The sequence below is a fragment of the Temnothorax nylanderi genome, unplaced genomic scaffold (genome assembly GCF_030848795.1).
Source record: "Temnothorax nylanderi isolate EJ_2023f unplaced genomic scaffold, tnyl_v1.0 TNYL_tig0022_pilon, whole genome shotgun sequence".
Classification (NCBI taxonomy): Eukaryota; Metazoa; Arthropoda; class Insecta; order Hymenoptera; family Formicidae; genus Temnothorax; species Temnothorax nylanderi.
In genome coordinates, this window is record NW_027249084.1 from 392,225 (window position 1) to 412,009 (window position 19,785).

Consider the following 19,785-nt stretch of genomic DNA (forward strand, 5'->3'; position numbering starts at 1 on the left):
TCATACACTCCACCTCCTCCCATGCACATATCGTTTGATGTATTTGCTTACTTCTCGGTAAACTTCGCTAACAAAGATCTCTCGACCAAGCCAGAAAAATACAGCTAAAATCGGTTACAATCGCCGTAAGACGCGGTCGCCAGTGTTGCTGGGTGGCGCAAGAAAAGATGGTGGATCTTGGCCCGGGTCAGCCCGGATCGATGCCACGATAACGAGAGTTTTGTCGAAGCGACAAATGTTGTACTCAAAGAGTCGCTTCATTATTTTGCTAAAGCGCAACAACACTCACTGTTACTTTATCGCTAATCGAAACTCTTTACGCAAGGACCATCGGGGTGCTTTTTTTACGCCACCCTATGTAAATTATATACAACGAGAACACGGCAGTGATATATATTTATATATTTACATATCCTTGCCATTTTCACTCTATGCTCTACTCTGCCGCTTGCAATTTTATCTACGGATCCGAGTTAGGATTTGTTCCTCGAATAAACTTCAACGATCGATTTATCATAATAATTATCGTCTCGACACTCTACTTTATTTCTCAAAAAAGAAAACATCGACAAAATGTATTTAACAACGGTTATAGTCGTTAAAACAAGAGGCGCAATCGCTCTCGCTATCGTTCTGTACAATGTCCTCCGTTCTCACCGTTCAAAAGACGCGTATCTAGCTAATCGATCTGGCGGAAAAGTGGTGCACGAATTTAATTTTCACCGTCACGTCGGCCTATCGGAATACTTACACGATGTTTCAGCCTCGATAAAAAAAATATGCGGAAAATAATTTGACTGTTGACAAATTCGTGTTTCATTACAATCGGAAATAATTGAAGAAGTTAATTTACACAATTGTCCAAGTGGAAAAGGAATCAAGATTTATCTCTTTCATTTATTATTGGTTTTACGAATGTAAGCGCGTAAATTACATCAATCTTCATGTCACAACGTCTGTTTGGAAAAAAAAAGAAAATTTTAATCGTAAAAAGTTTCTCGGAGAAAGATAAAAATTTTAAAATATTGTATCTAAAACTTTCAAACATCTTCGTGAAAAATTTCGGTATACTTGAAAGAAAAATAAAGAATTCGATTAAATGTTTAAAATCGCTTATAAGGGGAGTTATACGTTTCTCTAAAAAAAAAAGTAGACAAGACGAAGTAAATATAAAATCAGAAGGGAGCGCGAATATCGACATTCGTTTCTTTTTTACCAAAATTAAATGTGCCATTATTATACTTTTTTTTGATTGTTATATATATACGATTATCCAATTACTCCGCTAAAAAATAACAATTAAAAATAATCTCTCTTTATACGTACAGCGATTTTTTTACATACCGCGATATTCTACAAAGTTAATTTATTTTTGAAGGAGTGAAAGCTACCTTTCTCTAACTCGTGGTGAGAAAGACGCGAACGATAACGAAGCCTTGTTCTTTTGCTCTCGACACTTTAACTGTGCGAAACTCGGTTCGATTAAAATTATATAACTAAAACATTCACTGATCAGTAGATTCATGACATAAACATTTCAAGTATAAAGCAATAGAATCATATCTATATACAACTTTATAAAGATTTTAAATTTTTATAAACTGCAATATTAAATATTATTAATAATTATTAGTCTTATAAAAAGATATTATTATCAATAATAATATTAATAATATATTATCTCCCTTCATAAAAGTTTATATTGAGTAAGCTTATAAAAATTTCTTATTTTTTATTTACTTCTCTAGATTCTACTGCTGATGTATTGACATACAATTAAAAATCTCCCTATGCAGAAAGACTGTGTTTGTAGATACGCATTTTCTTTCCTTCATGAAGCAGTTAAGTTAAACTGTTTCATGAAGGAGAAAAAAGAAGGGATTGACGAGTCATAAATCATAGATCAAAGTATTCGCTGGTGAAAGATCAAAGACAAGGCCTTCCCAATCGTTCGCGTAATTCTCCCGCGCAATTTACGTGAAGCATCTTTAGAAAAATAAAGGAAAACGCGAATTTTTTTTTGTCACGTTCGTTTGCTTTAAAACAGGCATATCAAGGGCGTATCATCTTGCGGCTAGTTAGCAAATTACGCACGATTATATTTCCTCGCACGACGTATTAGTAGAATCGATTAAATCTATGACGTGTCTGCTATCCAGAAATAGTTATTAATCTGTAATAATAATTACTCTTTTTTTTTTATAGTCTATCAAAATATTCATCACAGTGCTACGGACACAAAGATTGTGTTCTGGTTTATGTATATATACATATATATGTGTAAATAATCATTTTTTTTACTCCCTGGAAAAACTCACGAATTTCGGTCGCGTTCACTCGCTCGCGTTCGTCCCGAATCACAAGGAAGAAAAAGGAAACAAATCACAATCACGCAAATCACAAAAATCACATTTCGTTTTCCGGAAAAAGAATTTTGATTTTCTTTTTCTCGAGTTATACCTCCTCGTCAGAAATTACAATGATTCGCTGCAAAAACATGAAGTAATGCACGAATAACTTTGTACTTTTCATTGCACATATCATTCAATCACAACACGTTTTGATCTTTCTCAATTTTGCTCCATCGGAACGCGAGACCGAATTCGTCGACGTTTTTCCACACTCATATCACTTTTTTCGTTTAAACGTAGAGTGCTACACACACAATGGCAGTATATATATATATATATATATATATATATATATATATATATACATATATATACATATACATATACATATACATATACATATACATATATCATCCTGCTTAAAAACTCTTACTCAACTTACTCTCTACGCGTGACTATATTTACAGCAATAAGTTGAGAAAAATGGCCTCTCAACGAGATCGTCCAGCTTGCGATAAACTCCGTAAATGAAATGGTTACCAACACTATAGCAATAATTACAATAGATGCACAGGACAAAGAAATCCAAAATAAATTCCTAATGCGAGTTTCGATTGATTTTCCATTTTCATGATTATTACACGCTAGATCGAAATTAGAAAGACTAATCGGTTTAATTTAATAGAATTTTCCAAATTATATAAATATATATATAAATATATATATATCGCTATTATTATAATATAGAAACAAATTTAAAACAAAAACTGCGCGAACTTATCCTATTGTATTTATATGCAGCATTCTGTTCTGCAAACACGAACCACGGATTAAAATGAGACCGGAAGTGTAATCGCAATTTCGAGTCAATTTTACAAACCATTCGTGTTGGAATTGTCAATATTCTAGAGTTAATTCTGTACCGGGCAACGCAAAAGGCCCGAACTAATAATTTTGCGAAAAGGAGAGAGAAAAAAATATTGCGGACGTATAAATTATTGTTCCAACATGAACGGTTAAATCCATTCGTAATCTTTCAAATTCTTCTCACTGTATTCTCGCGTTTTTTCGATTCTCGATTCCCTCTTAACCCTTTGCGATTTAAAATAATTTAGAAAGAAATAATGTTTCGTAGTAATATTGAGAGCTACATTTATCATCTTAACATTATTACAATCGATTAACATAATAACTTGTTTCTACTTGCCAGTGAGAAATTAAATTAATTAATAAATTAATAAGAACATTTAGATTGTTTTTTTTTACACTAGCACAAAAGAATTGTAATCGTTTATATCGTCAAGCGCAAAGGGTTAAAAGAACAAAAATTGATTTCTAATTTGATATCTTATTCGATCGTTTATCGATCACAGTTCGACTTGAAGGGGGCTGGGCGGGCGGAACGATTGGCAGCAGCCCCATGGAAAATACCACGTGGCTCAGCATCTTGGCGAAAATTTCGGATTTGTAGGACCGTGGATGTAACTTCTGAGTTCTTTCGGCGGTTCCGAGCCCAAGTCCGACGCCGTGTCCACGTCCGACTTCCGACAGATGATCATACGGATGTCCGTATGCAGATAAATTCGACCCGATTTGCTGGACATAAATCTAGAAGAAAAGTTCATGCATGCATCTGTTATTTCTTTCAAAGCTTATTTCTAAAACCTATTCCTGGCATATAAGGCGCCTTTGCGTAAAAGTCGAATTCCGTAAAATGTTTCTTAAACATATACCAATTTTTTCAATTCTTTAAGATTTGCAACTGTCGTCTTTTGTAATATATGGATTTATACACTGGCTTCCGATGGCCTGACTGCTAGTACGATCTATTTTTAAAGCCATTTAGTTACAAATGACACATACCTAAGGTGAACGAGGTAGCGTAGTGTTTTGTCCCGCAGTGTCCTTTGACGTAAAAAAGTATGAGATCGCGGCGGCATATCGGAAAGATCGTACAATACTACGAACATCTTAACGACTGTACCCAACGGATTCAGAAGAGTCACTTGAATGGTGCCACTTCTTGGTACCTGATAGCCCTTTTTCTCGAGATTAATATGAGCCTGTAAAATAATAGCATGAACAATGGACCATCGTCACGATAAAAGACAGAAGAAAATCTGTAATATCTCATTATCGAATAATTATTTAGCCATCGATAATTCACTATACTTGTTAAAAATGTAAACTGTTCAAGACACTCTATTGCAATTGATTTGTTGTTTGAGAAAACGTACAAGGTATGGTGTGGAAACTTTATCGTTGTCACCGAGTGTGTAGAAGAATACAGTGACTGGAAGCTTCTGATGTTTCGGGCAGAAGGAACCGCTGGCCCCGAGTTCCGCTGTGAAACCGTGAACCGTGGACACCGGTTCGAGTCTACCGTTCAACGCCGATTCCTCGAAGCTGCCTAGAAGAGCGTGACTCTGTGGTCGGTGACGGGAGCTGGAACGTCTTTTGGGTGTTTCCTCGCCTTCACCGGTGGTTTCCGCATCGCGATCGGTTTCTTCCAGCGAGACTGCGCCCGGACTCGGCGGTGTATTTAATTCGAACAACGCGCTAAAAAAAAATGCGAAAAGTTTAGAGAAAAATTTTTGTCGATATCGGCTCGACGGCATCAATAAAAAGTATTGTAATTCTAATCTTAGGCGCATTTTTATATTATTAGTAATATATATCGAAAAAGTATCTAATATTTTGTTTCTGCTATAACTCATAAACAAAAAAACTTTCAAAAAGAACATTGTACAATTAACTTTTCTAAAAAAATATAATTTTATAATATATATTATAATATTATTCATTGATGCCGCTCAATTGTTGTATCGTTTTCTGATGAACTTCGTACTTTCTTTTAGAGGAAACGGAATTCAAGCTGCTGTCGTAGTCGAAGCAACAGCTGCCTCTCCTCAACGGCGCTGGACTAGAGGTCAACGGCAAACCAGTCCTGCTATGGAATACCATCGACGCTGCGTTTTCCAGGGATCTGCGGAATCTCTCCTGCTCGAGTGCGGACGGCACGCTCTTGTCGACAGTTTCGTCGTCTCCCGTCTCTGCGATACTGTCTTTGTGATTGTTGCTTCGTAGCTTGGAAGACGAATGTCCGCTTTGCGGAATAGTTGGAGTAGTCAAATTGCTCTTCTGAAGAGTAGCAATGTCCTTCGTATTCTCATCCTGCTCTTTATTCTCAAAAGGTTCCTTCGTATCTTCGAGTAGCCGCCTGTCGCAATGATTCTGCTGGTTGTTTAGGCCCTCGGAATCGCATTGGCGATCATTATTATTTGTACTATGCATATTGCGTGGCTTTTGATGTGCGTCTTTTGTACTGAACGTCGCAGCATCCTCTTTCTCCTCGGTAGCCTCCGGGAAGTTTGCGAAGTCGATTCGCCGTTTAGTTTTGTTGTACCTTGCGCTATGTAAATTCGGTTGTTCGTTGTTATAGCGAAACGACGCTGTATTGAGGCGTTGCGGCAGCGTCGGACTCGGCGAGGTCTCCTGCGAGGAGGAACTCTCCTCCGATATCAAAGCGATCCTCTTATCCATTTCTTTCTTAAACATCTGCCGGAACCGATGGAATCTCTTATTCAGCGGTAAGAATTTCTCGTCATTGGACGAGGTGGTTTTGTGGTCCTGCTGATCGAGCTTCTCGATGCTCGAAAAGTGAGAATCGTCGTCGCTGCTGTCGTCGTCAATGCTAGTCGTCGACCTTGGTCTGGTCCCGTTTGATGAAATATCCGACAGGTCCTTTCGGTCCTTACTGGTCCGCAGAATGGCTCCGAGCAGCACGTCAGCTTTAGTGGAAACATTTCGCAAATGATCCGCATCCTCGTTCGCGTGTGTTTTCGCTTGCGAATCATCGTTTAACTTGTTGGTGCCTTCGGCAAGTTTCGAGCGGGCAGGCCGATAAACATTCTTGTCGTAATAGACCCGATCTAGAGGGCTTGATTGTTCTTCTGATACCTGATGGTCTATCTTCTTGCACAACCCACGGCTACAATCCTCGCAGGATTTAAGTGTACGAACTCGAACTGTTCCAACGCGATTTATCGAATTACTCTGAACTACTCCTTCCTCCCAACCCGTGTATTTTGCCGTGTCATCACTGGCCCTTTCGGATCGTTCTCCGCGTTTCCTCGCATTCTTAACAGTGGCTCTTCTACGTCCCGACGGTGTTCTCGCTCGCAGTACCGCTAACACTTCGTCGACCTCTCGCTGGCTCAATTCGAGATTGCAGTTCTTAAACTTGATCTCGTTGGTACCCTGCTGCCCATTCGGATGCTCCGGCTGCTTCAATCCTTCGTTCTTCATCTTGTTGCTATCAACGTAGCCCTTCGTTGCCGTAACACCCAGGACTCTTCCAGGTACTTTGCTGAACCACTCTAGTAATCCTCCTTCTTCCCTCTTTTCTTTCTCATCCGGACCCGGCAGTTTCCACATTAATTGATTTAAGTCCGACTTGCCAGTTTTTCTCTGACTACTCTTGACGATACTATCTTCCTTGTTAATCTCCAATGCGTCTTGATCGGCTAACAAAGTCATAACCTTATGGATATTTTTGGAAGGATAACTCTGATGTACGATGCAAGCAGAATTGTCTAGTGTTTTTTGCGTCCATTTATGCGTCGAAGGTCCAGGATTTGACTCGTGGAAGGGATTGGGCTGAGCGTAGGGATTGATCGGAGGGTGGTTGGATGCGACAGTCGGCGGCTTGTAATTTTTTTCGGAATCGTTGAAACGAGCTTCCTTCGCACCACGGAAACTTTGAAATTTACTATTCATATTGCTATTCTGCCAAGAGGAGACGAAGGACCAGCTGGTGGGAGCAAAAGGACTGAGATTGTGTAATATGCCACCACTCTTTGCAGAAATGATATCCGCATATGAGGAGCCACCGTGTTCTCTTCCGAGATTGGTCGAGTTCTTATCGGAATTATTGTAGCCTTCTTCGATCCGATCAATGTTCTTCGAGTTGGTAATCTCTGCGACGTCTGTCATCGTATGCTTGCAACGTTTCTCCAAGTTGCCCTCAAGTTCTTCGATTTTTAAATTGATCTTGAAGCAGCGTTCCAGGTCCGAGTTCCGGTTATTATGAGTCCTTACCTCGTTTTTGTTCTCTAATTTATTCTGAAGAGATGATATTCTCATAACGCTACGGTTGTTGTTTGCTATCTCGGCAGAGCCTCTCGTTAAGCTCGAGCTGGTGTTGTCCCTTATTTCCTGCGGCATGTATTCTTGAACGTAGGGCAACGGCGCCGATTGCGAGGACACACAAAAACTCTCCGCAGGACCACAGGGAAGCGATCGACGACGTTTCCGCTCACCATTGGATCTGATGGTAGGCGACAGAGGGGACGTGTCCTCCTCTTCGCAACGACAGTCGTGTTTGCCAGATTTGTTACAAGTGGTTTGCAGTCTGTCGTCCACGAGAACTATTGGAAAAAGCGATATTATATTATATTTTTCATTTATGTTTAGATAAGAATCGTTTTGTAAGATAACGCGATAATTATCAGATCTCCGTATGTCAATATTAGTTTCTTACCAGGTAAAACAAGACCCTCTGGATTTTGCGTGCTGCCGGATCCCATCGAGATGCTCTTGGTGGGCGTTAACGCCCTCGCGATATCCTCTTCGTCCTTTTCCATTTTCGGGTGCAGTGAACACGTGAGTACGGGCACCTCCTCCATCCGCGGCAGTGCCCACATGGTCACCTAAAACGGAAATTTACGCCAATAAATCGATTTGCACTGACTTCAAATCTTATCACTCGCATAGTCGATTTATATACATTTGTAACATAATCTTATAATATTACATACCTTGATCGAATTTCCATCGCCGTTACCAGCCAGAGGAAAGGTATGCTCCATAGACGTTTCTCGGAACTTGCTGAGATTATCCTCGTTGTGCGATACGATCCGGGTCGCTATATAGCTCGGCGCCGCGCCGTTGCTGCGTGACCACCACGCTGCAACCTGGCTGAAGTGTAACCGTGAACGCACTGCTTGGTATAATCCTTGAAAATTCATTGGTTCCTGACTCCTGAAAGCAACATAAGGATACAGGTATGACACAAAAAATACTAAACAGACTTAGGAATATTATTAAAGTTTAGAGATTCAAAAATCAAATTGAAGAGACGACGACAAGTTAATCCAGAATGAATAGATATATCGAGTTAAGAATTATATAAAATCAAGATTAAAACATCCTGTTGTACGATATATATTACTTATGCTTTACAGTACAGAATAAAGTAAAGCGCGACTTACTTGCTCGGGACAACGCAGATACACCAGTACTCCAATAACATCTCCGAAGCACATTTCTGCCATGGTGAAATGGGTAAGGACGGTACGGGGTATACGGGATATTTGCAAGTAGACTTTGCCAAACCACACGAACAATCGCTGCACAAAAGCACCTCAACGCACAGGTATGATCCAACAGCGAGGCGTTCCGTGATGTCCTGAATTAGTACTCGATATCGATTGCACTTGAAAAATTAAAGGAAAAATGTAGGGGAATATGTTTTCCTAAAAGATAAGAAAGATAAATCATCTTATTATATATGTACAACAATCGGATAATAATTTTTGTGAAAATATATTTTCATGATAAATGAATATATATTATCACACACACATTTTTCCAAAAATAAATTCCATATCTCTTAATTAAAAATTAAATTACGATTCGTATCTTTGCGTTTATAATTGGCTTTGATAATTGAGCCTTGATTTTTGTGATCATGGCTTATTATTATTTTTATTGTTTAGTCGTTTAAGAAGTTCGCATACAAATACATGCGTTATCTAATCTAATACGTTATCTTCTTTTATGTGCAGCGTTTTCAACGTAAAACTTAAGATTGTTCAATTTAATTGGTAAAGTAACGAATGTCTTCGATGGCTTTTATATTCCGCTGGCAAAGCTGCGCAAAAGTAGGTCGCCTAGGAACAACGGAGAGTAACGGGGACACCATATGTTACGTACCAGATAGTTGTTCTCCTCGCACACGTGGTCGTTTGGAACCGCCTGCATAGGCGGTGCGCAGTGTGGGCCCTCTTTGTAGCCACGCGGAGGGCCCTGGATTCTCCCTTCGCACACAAGGACTCCAAGGGCTCGAAACACACTAAGAACACCACCCCGACCGCCAGCCCCGTTCGGGCTGGAGGTGCCTCCTCCCGTCACCGCACCTAGGCAGTGCATACCTGTAATGTAAGAAGAACCGATGTTGATCATTGTGATCCATCACGAAAGAAAGTCTATTATTCAATCAAAATATTGAGTGCAATAAATCGAAGTGAGCAAAAAGGAATTAGAGAGATTAGGAGTTAAACGAATTTAACAAAAGTATAGATTAAGAATAAAAGTTAACGGTAGACGAGTATTCTAATATAACATTTACAACTTATATTAATTGCTCTCGATATATTAATTTTTCTCGAAAACTATTTAAAAATATTAAAATATTTAAAAGTATTTAAAGCATTAAATAAGTATTTAAAAGTATTAAAAGTATTAAATAAAAGTATTAAAAGTGAGCTTCATGTCGCTACTGCACCCAACATCTGCATCGTTATCCTCCAATTAGAGCCAGTTAGCTGAATTAACTAAATCTTAATTATTTTTAGGAAGCTTCCGAGTGTCGTCACTTTTAGAAGCTCATCACCGGAGCGATCGGGATCGCTTCGCGATCTCGGAATACGCACGGGCCAACGTGCTCGAGACGGCTCGTAGGAGCCTCCTGGATTTTTGTCGTCCCTTTAAATTTGTTGTTGTGTCACGTCCGCAGGACTGGTTATAGCCCACCGCGCGTAGTGCACGTGATGAAAGAAAACAAGGTGCAGTTCGCGGCCTGCCACGGCGGGTTACAGGTTTCCCGAACGGTTAGTACAACACATCGGTAGGGCCAATGCGACTCGTGCATCGCCGATTCGCGAATTTCGCTGACGAGTCGACCGTTTAACGCCTTTTTAAGCGACACATTTAAATCACGGGGATGAAAACTGCGAACTCGACGAGGTCAAATTTCGATGAATACACGAGAAAATAAAGTGTTTCTTGTTATTGTAAAATTCAACCGTTTTACGATATCGGTAGCTAAAAAAAAAGAAGAAATAAATTATCCTGACGTCGATTAAATTCGTAGAAAGAGTTTCACGTTTTTTGTATGAGAACCAGCAGCGCTAGCGATACGTCCTTGTTCAACAGCTTGTAACTGTAGTATCAGCAAGGCAAAGCATTTTTATGTTAATGACACTGTGATGCAACGCACAATTTAACAGGCAGAAATCCTTTTTAATTTGTAAGATAATACAATTGCGTAAATAACGAGTCGAACAACTCATTAACGCTTTCTTTAGGTGCTTCCAAAATATCACTATCTCGATTTCGAGCAATTATTCGCGATGAGTATTGTCGATTAAGTGTAATCAGTTTCATCAATTGATTTATCAATTACGTTTTTGTATCGCTCCATCGACAAATAAGATAAGTATACTTTCCGCACCAGATAGTGTTCGCTGAAGTATACTAACGCACAGTCGCGTTTCACCATATATTTAGAAAAAGGATCGGCACACGCAGGGAGGAAGTATAATGAAGAAAAGAATGGATCGATTCCCCCTCCCCCCCCCCCAGGATTATTCTCTGGCTACGGCCCTGCGTGTTACCGCGCGCGTTCGCGAGAAATTGTTAACCGAAGCGACCGAGGCCGACTTCGATTTTCGACGAGCCGTACGTTATCGGGAAAGCGGACGAAAGGCGATGTGTCTCGGGCCGAGCGAAAGAAAATTATTCAGCGTGTGTGCGCACGCGATCGAACGGGTCGCGCGAGAGCGCTTAACGTCGCGTTACATAAACGGAAAGCTAGCACACGAGCGGAAACTCGAGGTCTCTCTTAATATCCACTCTCGCTGCTCGCTGCCCACGTTACGTCAACGAGACACCCGCCAGCCAACAATTGCCGTCCGGCTGTCTCGCCGTGATTTTTCGTCTTCTTAATCTTATCGGACGAAAGACAAAGCGGGGCGACACGTATCTACGTGCGGTGCACTTTTGTGTGCGTTTCTCTCGACATCCCGACCGCGCACGCAAAAGTTCCCTTAATGATCGAAGCAATCGCTTGGAAATTCGCTTGAAAACGAGATTTAAATTGTTATAATTATTTCATAATTAGAAACTTTTCATTTGTTGGTATATACGCCTTTAACGTTTGCTCAATTTAATAGTACACAGGATGAAATTTGAACCAATACCTTGAGTTAGATAACATTTTGTTATTTTTAACTACCGTGTGTGTCAAAATTTAGTATTTTAACACAAAACAGTATTATTTTAACTTCATTAGTTTAGTTAAATAAATTAACTAAATCTTTGCTTAAAATCTTCGCTTAAAAACGAGATTTGAATTTTTATAATTATCTCATAATTAGAAAATAACTTTTGATTCGTCTCTAGGTACGCCTATTTAACGTTTGCTCAATTCAAAAGTAAATATAAATATTGATAAGACACGTCTAGCGTAAATGCGAATAATTTCGTCTCGGTACCTCGCTAACTTTACTCTTCTTCGGAATTAACGGCGAACAATGGACTGGCAGACGTGGGCAACGCGGCACTCACGTCCGTTCCTGCGGCACGTCCGCGCGGAGGAGGGAGGTTCCGGCGGCGCGGGAGGGGGAGGACGGCGCGGCGCGGCGTGGTATCGATGGCGTCGTCAGCTGAGCGCACCGCTCACAGCTGGGCGCGAGCGAACAGCTGATCGCGTCGTCGCGCTGTCAGAACATGGCGAGCCAGCGCGCACCGCGGACCGTCGCGAGACGGTCGCTCGCGGAGAAGCGTACCGTCCATTTTCAGCTCGCGCTGACCGGACCGGACCCATATGCGATCCCCAGGGCCGTACAGAACAACGCGTGTCACGCCTCGAGGATTCAACATAGGCGTTCGCACAGATGTTGCGAGCACGGCCTCGTTTATGAGTCAGAAGAGGCCGGTCGTGAATCACGCGCGGGTTAGGTCTTCCGATTCAGGGAGCCTGTGCGATCTTCTTCGAAGAAACCATTATTCAACAATTAGTCCGCGAGAAGCGGAACTCAAGGCTGTGCCTTGAGACAAGCTTCGTTCGAGCCCCTCCCTCAAGTCGAGATACGAGATGCTATTAGATGCAAATAGACGCGCGATTAGAAAGAAGAAAAATACGAATACGTCACAAATGTTAAATCAATTCTTAAGATTCATATGTTAAACGCGTTTCTAGTTTAAATTGAGACGATTTCTCATCCGAGTTCCTCCGCGACGAGGGATTATCCTTTGAACTATTACCTATTTTGAACGTGCAAGCGATGTTGCACGCTCGCGGATGCGGATAACCAAGGCGTTAAAGGATCTCTCTCGGCTTTGTATGAAGTACACGTCACACATAATCGTTCCGTCATCTTCATTTACGTCTCCCTGGCTAGCCTGAACGATAAAGGGCAGAATACAAAGTTCGAAATAAATAGAACATGACAAAGAGACACGTCTCGCTGTCGCAGACGCGTGTTAATGACGCGCTAATGGCGCGTATGTGAGATTTTTTCTCGATTTTTTTCTGACTTCGCGAGATTTGCATTCATCTCATTTTCCTCAATCGAGCTTTTCGATAGAAAGGAATAATGATTGATAACCGAATGAGAATTAAGTTTCAAAGCAACGCGCGGCGTATACGTTGATCTTGTCCGTTCTTCGACTGGCAAAGGAACGCTTTCAAGACTGCCCAGAAATAAACTCGCTCTTCCGGTAGGTTTGTCGGCATTTACGATGGCGAAATACACGGCACTATCGACAAGAATATCGTACGTATTCGCGGCGCGCATTTAACCCCTGGAGATAAAAAAAAAACACCTCGTCGTTATATCGCGTTTAAGTTTTGATCTTTGGTATCAGATTACAAGAGAAGCGTCGAGAATTTTTTTTAAACGGTTTTTACAGATCGAATATTCGGAAAATATACGGTCGAGCTCGACGTTTCCACAAAGTGATACGCGAAAAGACATTTTCCATGTAAGAAAAATACAATATAATCGCCGTCCGACTTGACCTTTAGCTTCAATATCTGCGCGTGGTAGTCAGTAGCTTAATCATAGCTGATTACAGTTGCGTTCTGCGGCCAGTTTCCTGCTTATAGAATTCAAACGAAGTCGATGTCTTGCTTCAGCTAGGTCACCTAAAAAAAATCCGAAGCGCCTATCTACCGGGCGTTGTGCGTTTCACGAGCGCACGAGAACTCGAAACTGGGTCGGCTGGCCCAAGTGGTGAGGGGGAGCACGGTTTCCGGGCGAACCTATGTCCCGATTGTCAGAAAGACAAATATCCGATAATAATGATAGTATAAACTTCTCCTGAAAAATGTGAAGTTTTAACATTCTAGACGAAATTCCGAATTCTCTCAAAAGTTACGGAGCACGATTTTATTAGCGCACGGAACAAAGACGACTGATTGTAAGAATAAAATTAAATAGGACGGAAAACTGAAAAATCTAAACAGGAATATTTAGATCAGTACGAGTCCGCAAAACGCACCTTGTCGGCTCGCTCTAACCTGAGTATCTTTATTCAGTTGTAAAAAGTTACAGCGGTATACGGGTTTCCGTGACGTAAATACGTAAGTGGTGGATTGGGTTTGAACGCGAAACTGGAAATAAATATTAGTCGATTCCGGCTGTTTAGCAACGATTTAATAAAAAAAAACCCCGTGGTGAAAGCGAGTTTCGATAGTTCGGGGGGGAGAGAAAGGAATCATTGATCTGATTTCTTTCGTAAGAGCTGCTAGATAGTATATTTTATAAGACAATTTACCTTCCGCGAAAAACACTTCTTTCCATACAAGATCAGCTGTGTTCGGACATAAATTTACATGAACGAGTACAAAAAGATACACAGGCCTTATTCTGCGTTCACACCTGTCTTAAACCTTATTTTTTTAATGTTTATCATATTTCCTCTTTGGCACAATTTTCTGATTTTAACATTTTTTTGAAAAATATTTGTTTCTGCATTTACACCTGTCTTAACCCTTTCGTGCCTGACTTTTTTCTAGGAATAATTAGCATCTAATTCTCGTCTTATGAAAGTTTTTTAGGATCGCTGATTATGAATCTGCAGTCAAAATAAGGAGAGGAGTGGTTTTTCAAACCCCTGGAAAATGAGTTTTATTCAAATCCAACAAAATTTAATATTTTTGTCCACCATATTGGATCCGTCATCTTAAATTTGGAATTTTTACTGCAGATTCATCATCAGCGACCTCAAAAACCTATATATACCAACTTACATTTAAATACAACAAAATTTAGCATTTTGGTCCACTACAGTAAATCCGCCATTTAGAAATTAAGTAGCGATTTTGTTCATATAGCCCTTACGTTGACCTTCAAAATAAGCCCAGAAAGAACTCGCTATCTTAATTTTTGTGGAAGATATATGTATTTTTCACTTTTACTTTATTTTACGAGTATTTGATGAGATATGCAGATCAAGGGACTCACAAGGGTATTGATTTTTTTGTGAAAAGTCCTATCTTTTATCTTCCAAATGAGCCCAGAAAAAAGTCGCTATCTTAATTTTTGTAAAAGATATATGTATTTTTCACTTTTACTATATTTTATGAGTATTTGACGAGATATGCAGATCAAGGGACCCACAAGGGTATTGATTTTTTTTGGGTGAAAAGTCCTATCTTTTATCTTCCAAATGAGCCCAGAAAGAAGTCGCTATCTTAATTTTTGTGGAAGATATGACAAAATTTTTGAAGGACCGGGACATATGTATATATCTCGTCAGGTATGAAAGGATTAAACCTTATACGTCTTATATTCTAAACAGATTAACCTTCTACAGTCTCTCTTCGTGTTTCAGGTTTTACTGCCTTTCCCAATCAAGCTTCGTGGCTGACGGATGGCTCGCCGAGATGCGGAGAACCATCTCGGCTTCGAATAAAGGTTTTCTGCCTGCGAAGGCAGGGCAAACCGAGACCGGAGAGGGTAACGGGGTCAACGGGTGGGAAGCAGTGGGTGCAGATCTAGGTTACCTGTATATTATGCAACCAACACCACTGTAATTTCATGATTGCGCGTGGTAACACATGCCTACGTGCGCGCAGAGTGCGCAGCACGAAGCGACGACTATGAAAGTAATTGTAAATATATGCGTTTCGATAATACGACGGTTATATTCGGTCGGCAACAGAGAACTATTCGCGCCGTCGTAAATCAGCCTTTTGCAAAAATTCCTCGCGGCGATTCCTCTCATTATCCATCCGGAGTAAAGAAAATCTGCTCCAAAATTACGAAAGAGAACGGTAATAATCCATAATTCAATTATCTAATCTACGGAACGTCCTAGAATTCGCCGAGTGCTCTCTCAATAGCTCCTACAGTCGGATTCGATTGCTCCTTAGCAACAACGCCGAAGGCGATCACCGCGATCGCCGTTCGTCGTATCTTTCCAATCTTCAACATTGCGCATCTTTACACAGCCCCAAGTTTTACACTTAAAAATCTACAAAAGGTATACGTAATCCTCTTCGTAAAGTCGCTTGCCGAACAAAGACCTCCCGCATAGACCTTCGCGCTCAGCAATTGTCCGACAATTACGAGTGCCTCGATATATTTTCATTCGATGAAAACTTGCGTGTTGCCAAGGGGGTTCGTAGTGAAAGCAATAAACGCCGCGAAAGGAGGCCAGTGTTTTTGGAGTATCTTGACGTGTATATTTCCGTTCGCTTATACCGCGCGTCTCCTGATATCGCGGGGCCTTACGTAATGTGTAAAAGACAGGGGACGAGAGAGAGAGATATATATATAGCTAGAGAGAGACCGAGCGCGTTTCCTAGCGCGTGCAGCCTTGCCGAGGGACGACGACGGTGCAACGCGCTGCACCTTCGGCCGCGGGTCGCCTATAAGCGAACCTCGTATTTATAGGCACACATCACCAAGGCCGATTCGCAATTTTAACTCACGTGGACACGCGCGAGACCTCGGATTTCTCGCGTGACGCTTTTTTTCCTTCAACGCCCTGAGAACGCTAGCCGTTACTTTTATCGACGCTGCAGAAAGGCCCTCCTCCCCCTCCTCCAAAGAGGAGAACAGCTCGCCTTATCTAGAGTTGAATTATATCGCGTTTGTTACATTCGGTGGAAAGCGTCAAAGCGAAACAAACGTTAATTGCGCAAAGAGACGCGTTAATTATCAATTAGAATTCACAAACGTAATCAATGGCGCGGGCGCGCGCGCGCGCGCCGAAGCCGGACCTCCGTATATTCATACAGTTGTACAGTTATGAAGTTATAAAAGTGGCTGGCGATACATTATTCATGCGGATACGAAACTTTGCACTTTCGGTGCCACTTGCGCGCGATACGGAGTTCACTTGTATGCGAATTTTCGAATGTTACACAACTCATCTGCGATATCTCTCGAATATACCGGCGAGATAACTCGATAACGCGCGAGTTTTTTTTCGAAACTGAAGATAATCCGGGCCGAAGAGTTCGGCGAGAGACCGCGACGGAGATCTCATCTTGCTCTCCGATCCTCCGCTCCGGATCCTCTTCTCCCCCGTTTCGCGTGGTGGCCGAAACTCCACCACCGGGGATTCGCGTGAGGAACGATCGGGGGAGAGGGGCCAAACCCAAGTGCACCGCGGGCGTCACCTTGAATTTTTTTAGGTAGACATCCAAAACAGCTGGGTTCAACGAACGGCTGAGACGACGCCCCCGTGTTGTTTTGACACGGCTCGCTCCAGGGGGAGAGAAAGAGATGCGTGGCGCTTCTCCCGGCTGCATCGCCATAAAAGCCCAAGAGACTTAAACAGACCCGGCCGGGAGCTCGGTAGCGAGCTCCCGAACAGCGATCTATTTGTCAAACATCTCGATAAACGATAAATGATTTCAAGTGCGGTCGCGACTCGCTCTTAGACTTGTCTATGGCTTGGCTATCGGAAACAAAGAGATCGATCGACGCACTTAAATTCTAGCTTAAAATCTAGCGGTCGTCCGCTCTCTTACGCAACAAATGGAAGACATTTTGTCGATTCGTAACGCGACTAAATGAAGCGAACGATTTTTTCTGTTATCCTACAGTCGGTTATAACGTCTCGTAAATATTGTCTCGAGCGTATGTTAATATTATCAGAGCGCGATTCTTTATCACGTTCCAAGAAAGTGACTCGATTTCAAGTCGACCAAAGCATCATCGCCGATGTATTATAAATGATTTAATTAAATCTCGCTTTCTCTGAATAATCTTCTTTTTTAATTTACGACGCGACGTAAATTTTAGAAACACTCGAAAAGAAACGAGGTTTATACGCTCCAGTAATTTTCAGGTGTTTCAAATAAAATCCTCGAAGCATTTACAAAATTACGGAATGCCAATTTCTCCTTTGACATCAGCGAGAGGCACGCGAGGGCTGTTTAAAAAAATTCCATCGGGAGCAAAAAGGGAGATAACGAACAAAGGTTTGTTTGATCATCGGCACGTACAGATGTGTGTTCCAGTTCTTTAAAAGCCGCTACTAAATTCAATTTCACAACGTAACGCGAAGAGGATCCGAGCGTGGTTGGAGCCGTTGACGCAAGTATACGTTTCGTATTCTTCTCACGCTAGAAAAGCGCCTATCGTAGGGGTAGAAGGGTTGAAATACGCGTTCTCTCTCTCTCTCTCTCTCGCCCTCTCCTCTCAGCTCGTCATGCGAAATCCAGTCGAGAAACCAAAGCCGAAGGAGGGCACTGCCGAGGGGACAAATAACAATCAGCCGTCAGGCTAGAGCGACGAGCGGACAAAGCGTACCCCCTCCTAGCTGTCACGAACAGCTGGAACGCGACGCTGTGGCACGTCTGGATATGTCCAAGGAACGTGACACAACGCCCGTATTTGTCAGAGGCGCTCCGAGAGATGCACAATTTCTTTTTTCGCTTGCGTCAGCCATTATTAAGGTAATCAAGTCTCGAGAGGATCGTCGAAAGGAGATCTACGGGATTCAAGGAGAAAGTCTTCCGCGCCGGATTTACCTCGGAGAGCGTCCAAATCTGATTAAAAGAAGCATATATGTACACTTTGAAATTCGGGAAGAGTTTAAAGGAGCGCCGTTGGTCTCGTCTCGTCTCGGCTCTCGCGGATGACGAAATTCGCAGGCAAAGTGCGTGTCGATTAATAATAAATTCCGCGAACGATACGTTCGTGCTAACGTCGCGCGTCGTTGCAACGTCTCAACCTTGATCGAGGCACTTGCACGTCGCCGACGAGCGTTTTCGCGTTTATTACGAACGTATATACGGCTTCGGAGGCGAGCGCACGATCGAGTTAACGACGATTTCGATCGCGGAGGAAAACGCTTTCTCTTGGGAGAGCGCCCTCGCTCACGTCGAGGAACGGGAATGGGGACGAACGGGTGAAACAACGAGCGCTGTCACACGCACACACGCGCGAGAGGGAGAGAGAGAAAGGGCGAGCGGAATCAGGAGAGTCGCGCGACGACGGACAATGACAATGACAACGACGACGACGACGACGACGGCGGCGGCGACAAAGATAATGACGATGACGATGGAGAAATTTGCACAAGCTCGTTTACCGATTCGTAGCGCTCACGCGAGTCTGCTGACGATCCCACCGACGAGCCTGGAGTCGTTCCCGTGGGTCAAATGATCCCGTCGACGGGCCCCATGGCAGCCGACCGTCGGCGCAGCGTCGCGCGGATGATGACAACGACGATCAGTCCGGATTACCACCACCGCCACCTCCTCCTCCTGCTGCTCCTCCTGCACGCGGAGGGACGCGCTTCCTCGCGAACGCTGCGACACGCGAAGGTAGAAGAAGAAAAAAAAGAGAAGAAACGCCAGACGAAGAAACGGAGCGCGCACGGGGCGGCCGGGAGGGTAAGGAGAGTGCCAGAACGCGGCCGCGGAACTCTCTCTCTCGCGCGCGCGCGACCCGCTCGATGGTCTGTTGCCAACTGGCTTGACCCCGCGCGAGACTATAGACGCGCAGAGAGAGAGACTTGAGAGAGACCCCGCCGCTCGCGCTCGCTCTCGCCGTCGTCGTCGCCGCCGCTCGCGGCGTCGCGCGACTCGTGCGGTATCGGTTGCGCGGAGACGCGCGACTGATAGCCGATGCCAACCCTACCGGCGGCGCTCTCCGGAATCGCGACCGCGCTCTCTCACTCCGAGGGGTGGAATGCCCGAGACCCGGAATCCCGGATGGCGATTACAGAGAGCACGCGAGCCTCCACGAGGCTCGTGCTCTCCGTCAGAATTGCAAAAACGTACGAAGAGTAAAAGCCACGTACCATCAGCTGATACGACGAGTCGGCAACTGGGGTTTCTCGGGGATGAAAAGGCTGTGGGAAGGAACAAGCGCGATCCAGCTGTGCTGCGTCCGAGAAGGAG

General features: G+C 42.9%; 1 protein-coding gene across 1 annotated transcript; it reads right to left on the bottom strand.

The window, feature by feature from the left end:
* Positions 1–17: 17 nt before the first annotated feature.
* On the bottom strand, positions 18–19,487 carry Atos (atos homolog atossa). Its single transcript, XM_071700284.1, has 9 exons — positions 18,972–19,487; positions 9,348–9,565; positions 8,624–8,847; positions 8,171–8,393; positions 7,894–8,062; positions 5,200–7,780; positions 4,589–4,910; positions 4,215–4,414; positions 18–3,959 (listed from the first exon to the last, which is right to left on the bottom strand). The coding sequence occupies exons 2-9, from the start codon at positions 9,561–9,563 to the stop codon at positions 3,791–3,793; spliced, it is 4,104 nt and encodes a 1,367-aa protein (XP_071556385.1). The 5' UTR covers positions 9,564–9,565; positions 18,972–19,487; the 3' UTR covers positions 18–3,790.
* Between the last annotated feature and the right edge of the window lie 298 nt (positions 19,488–19,785).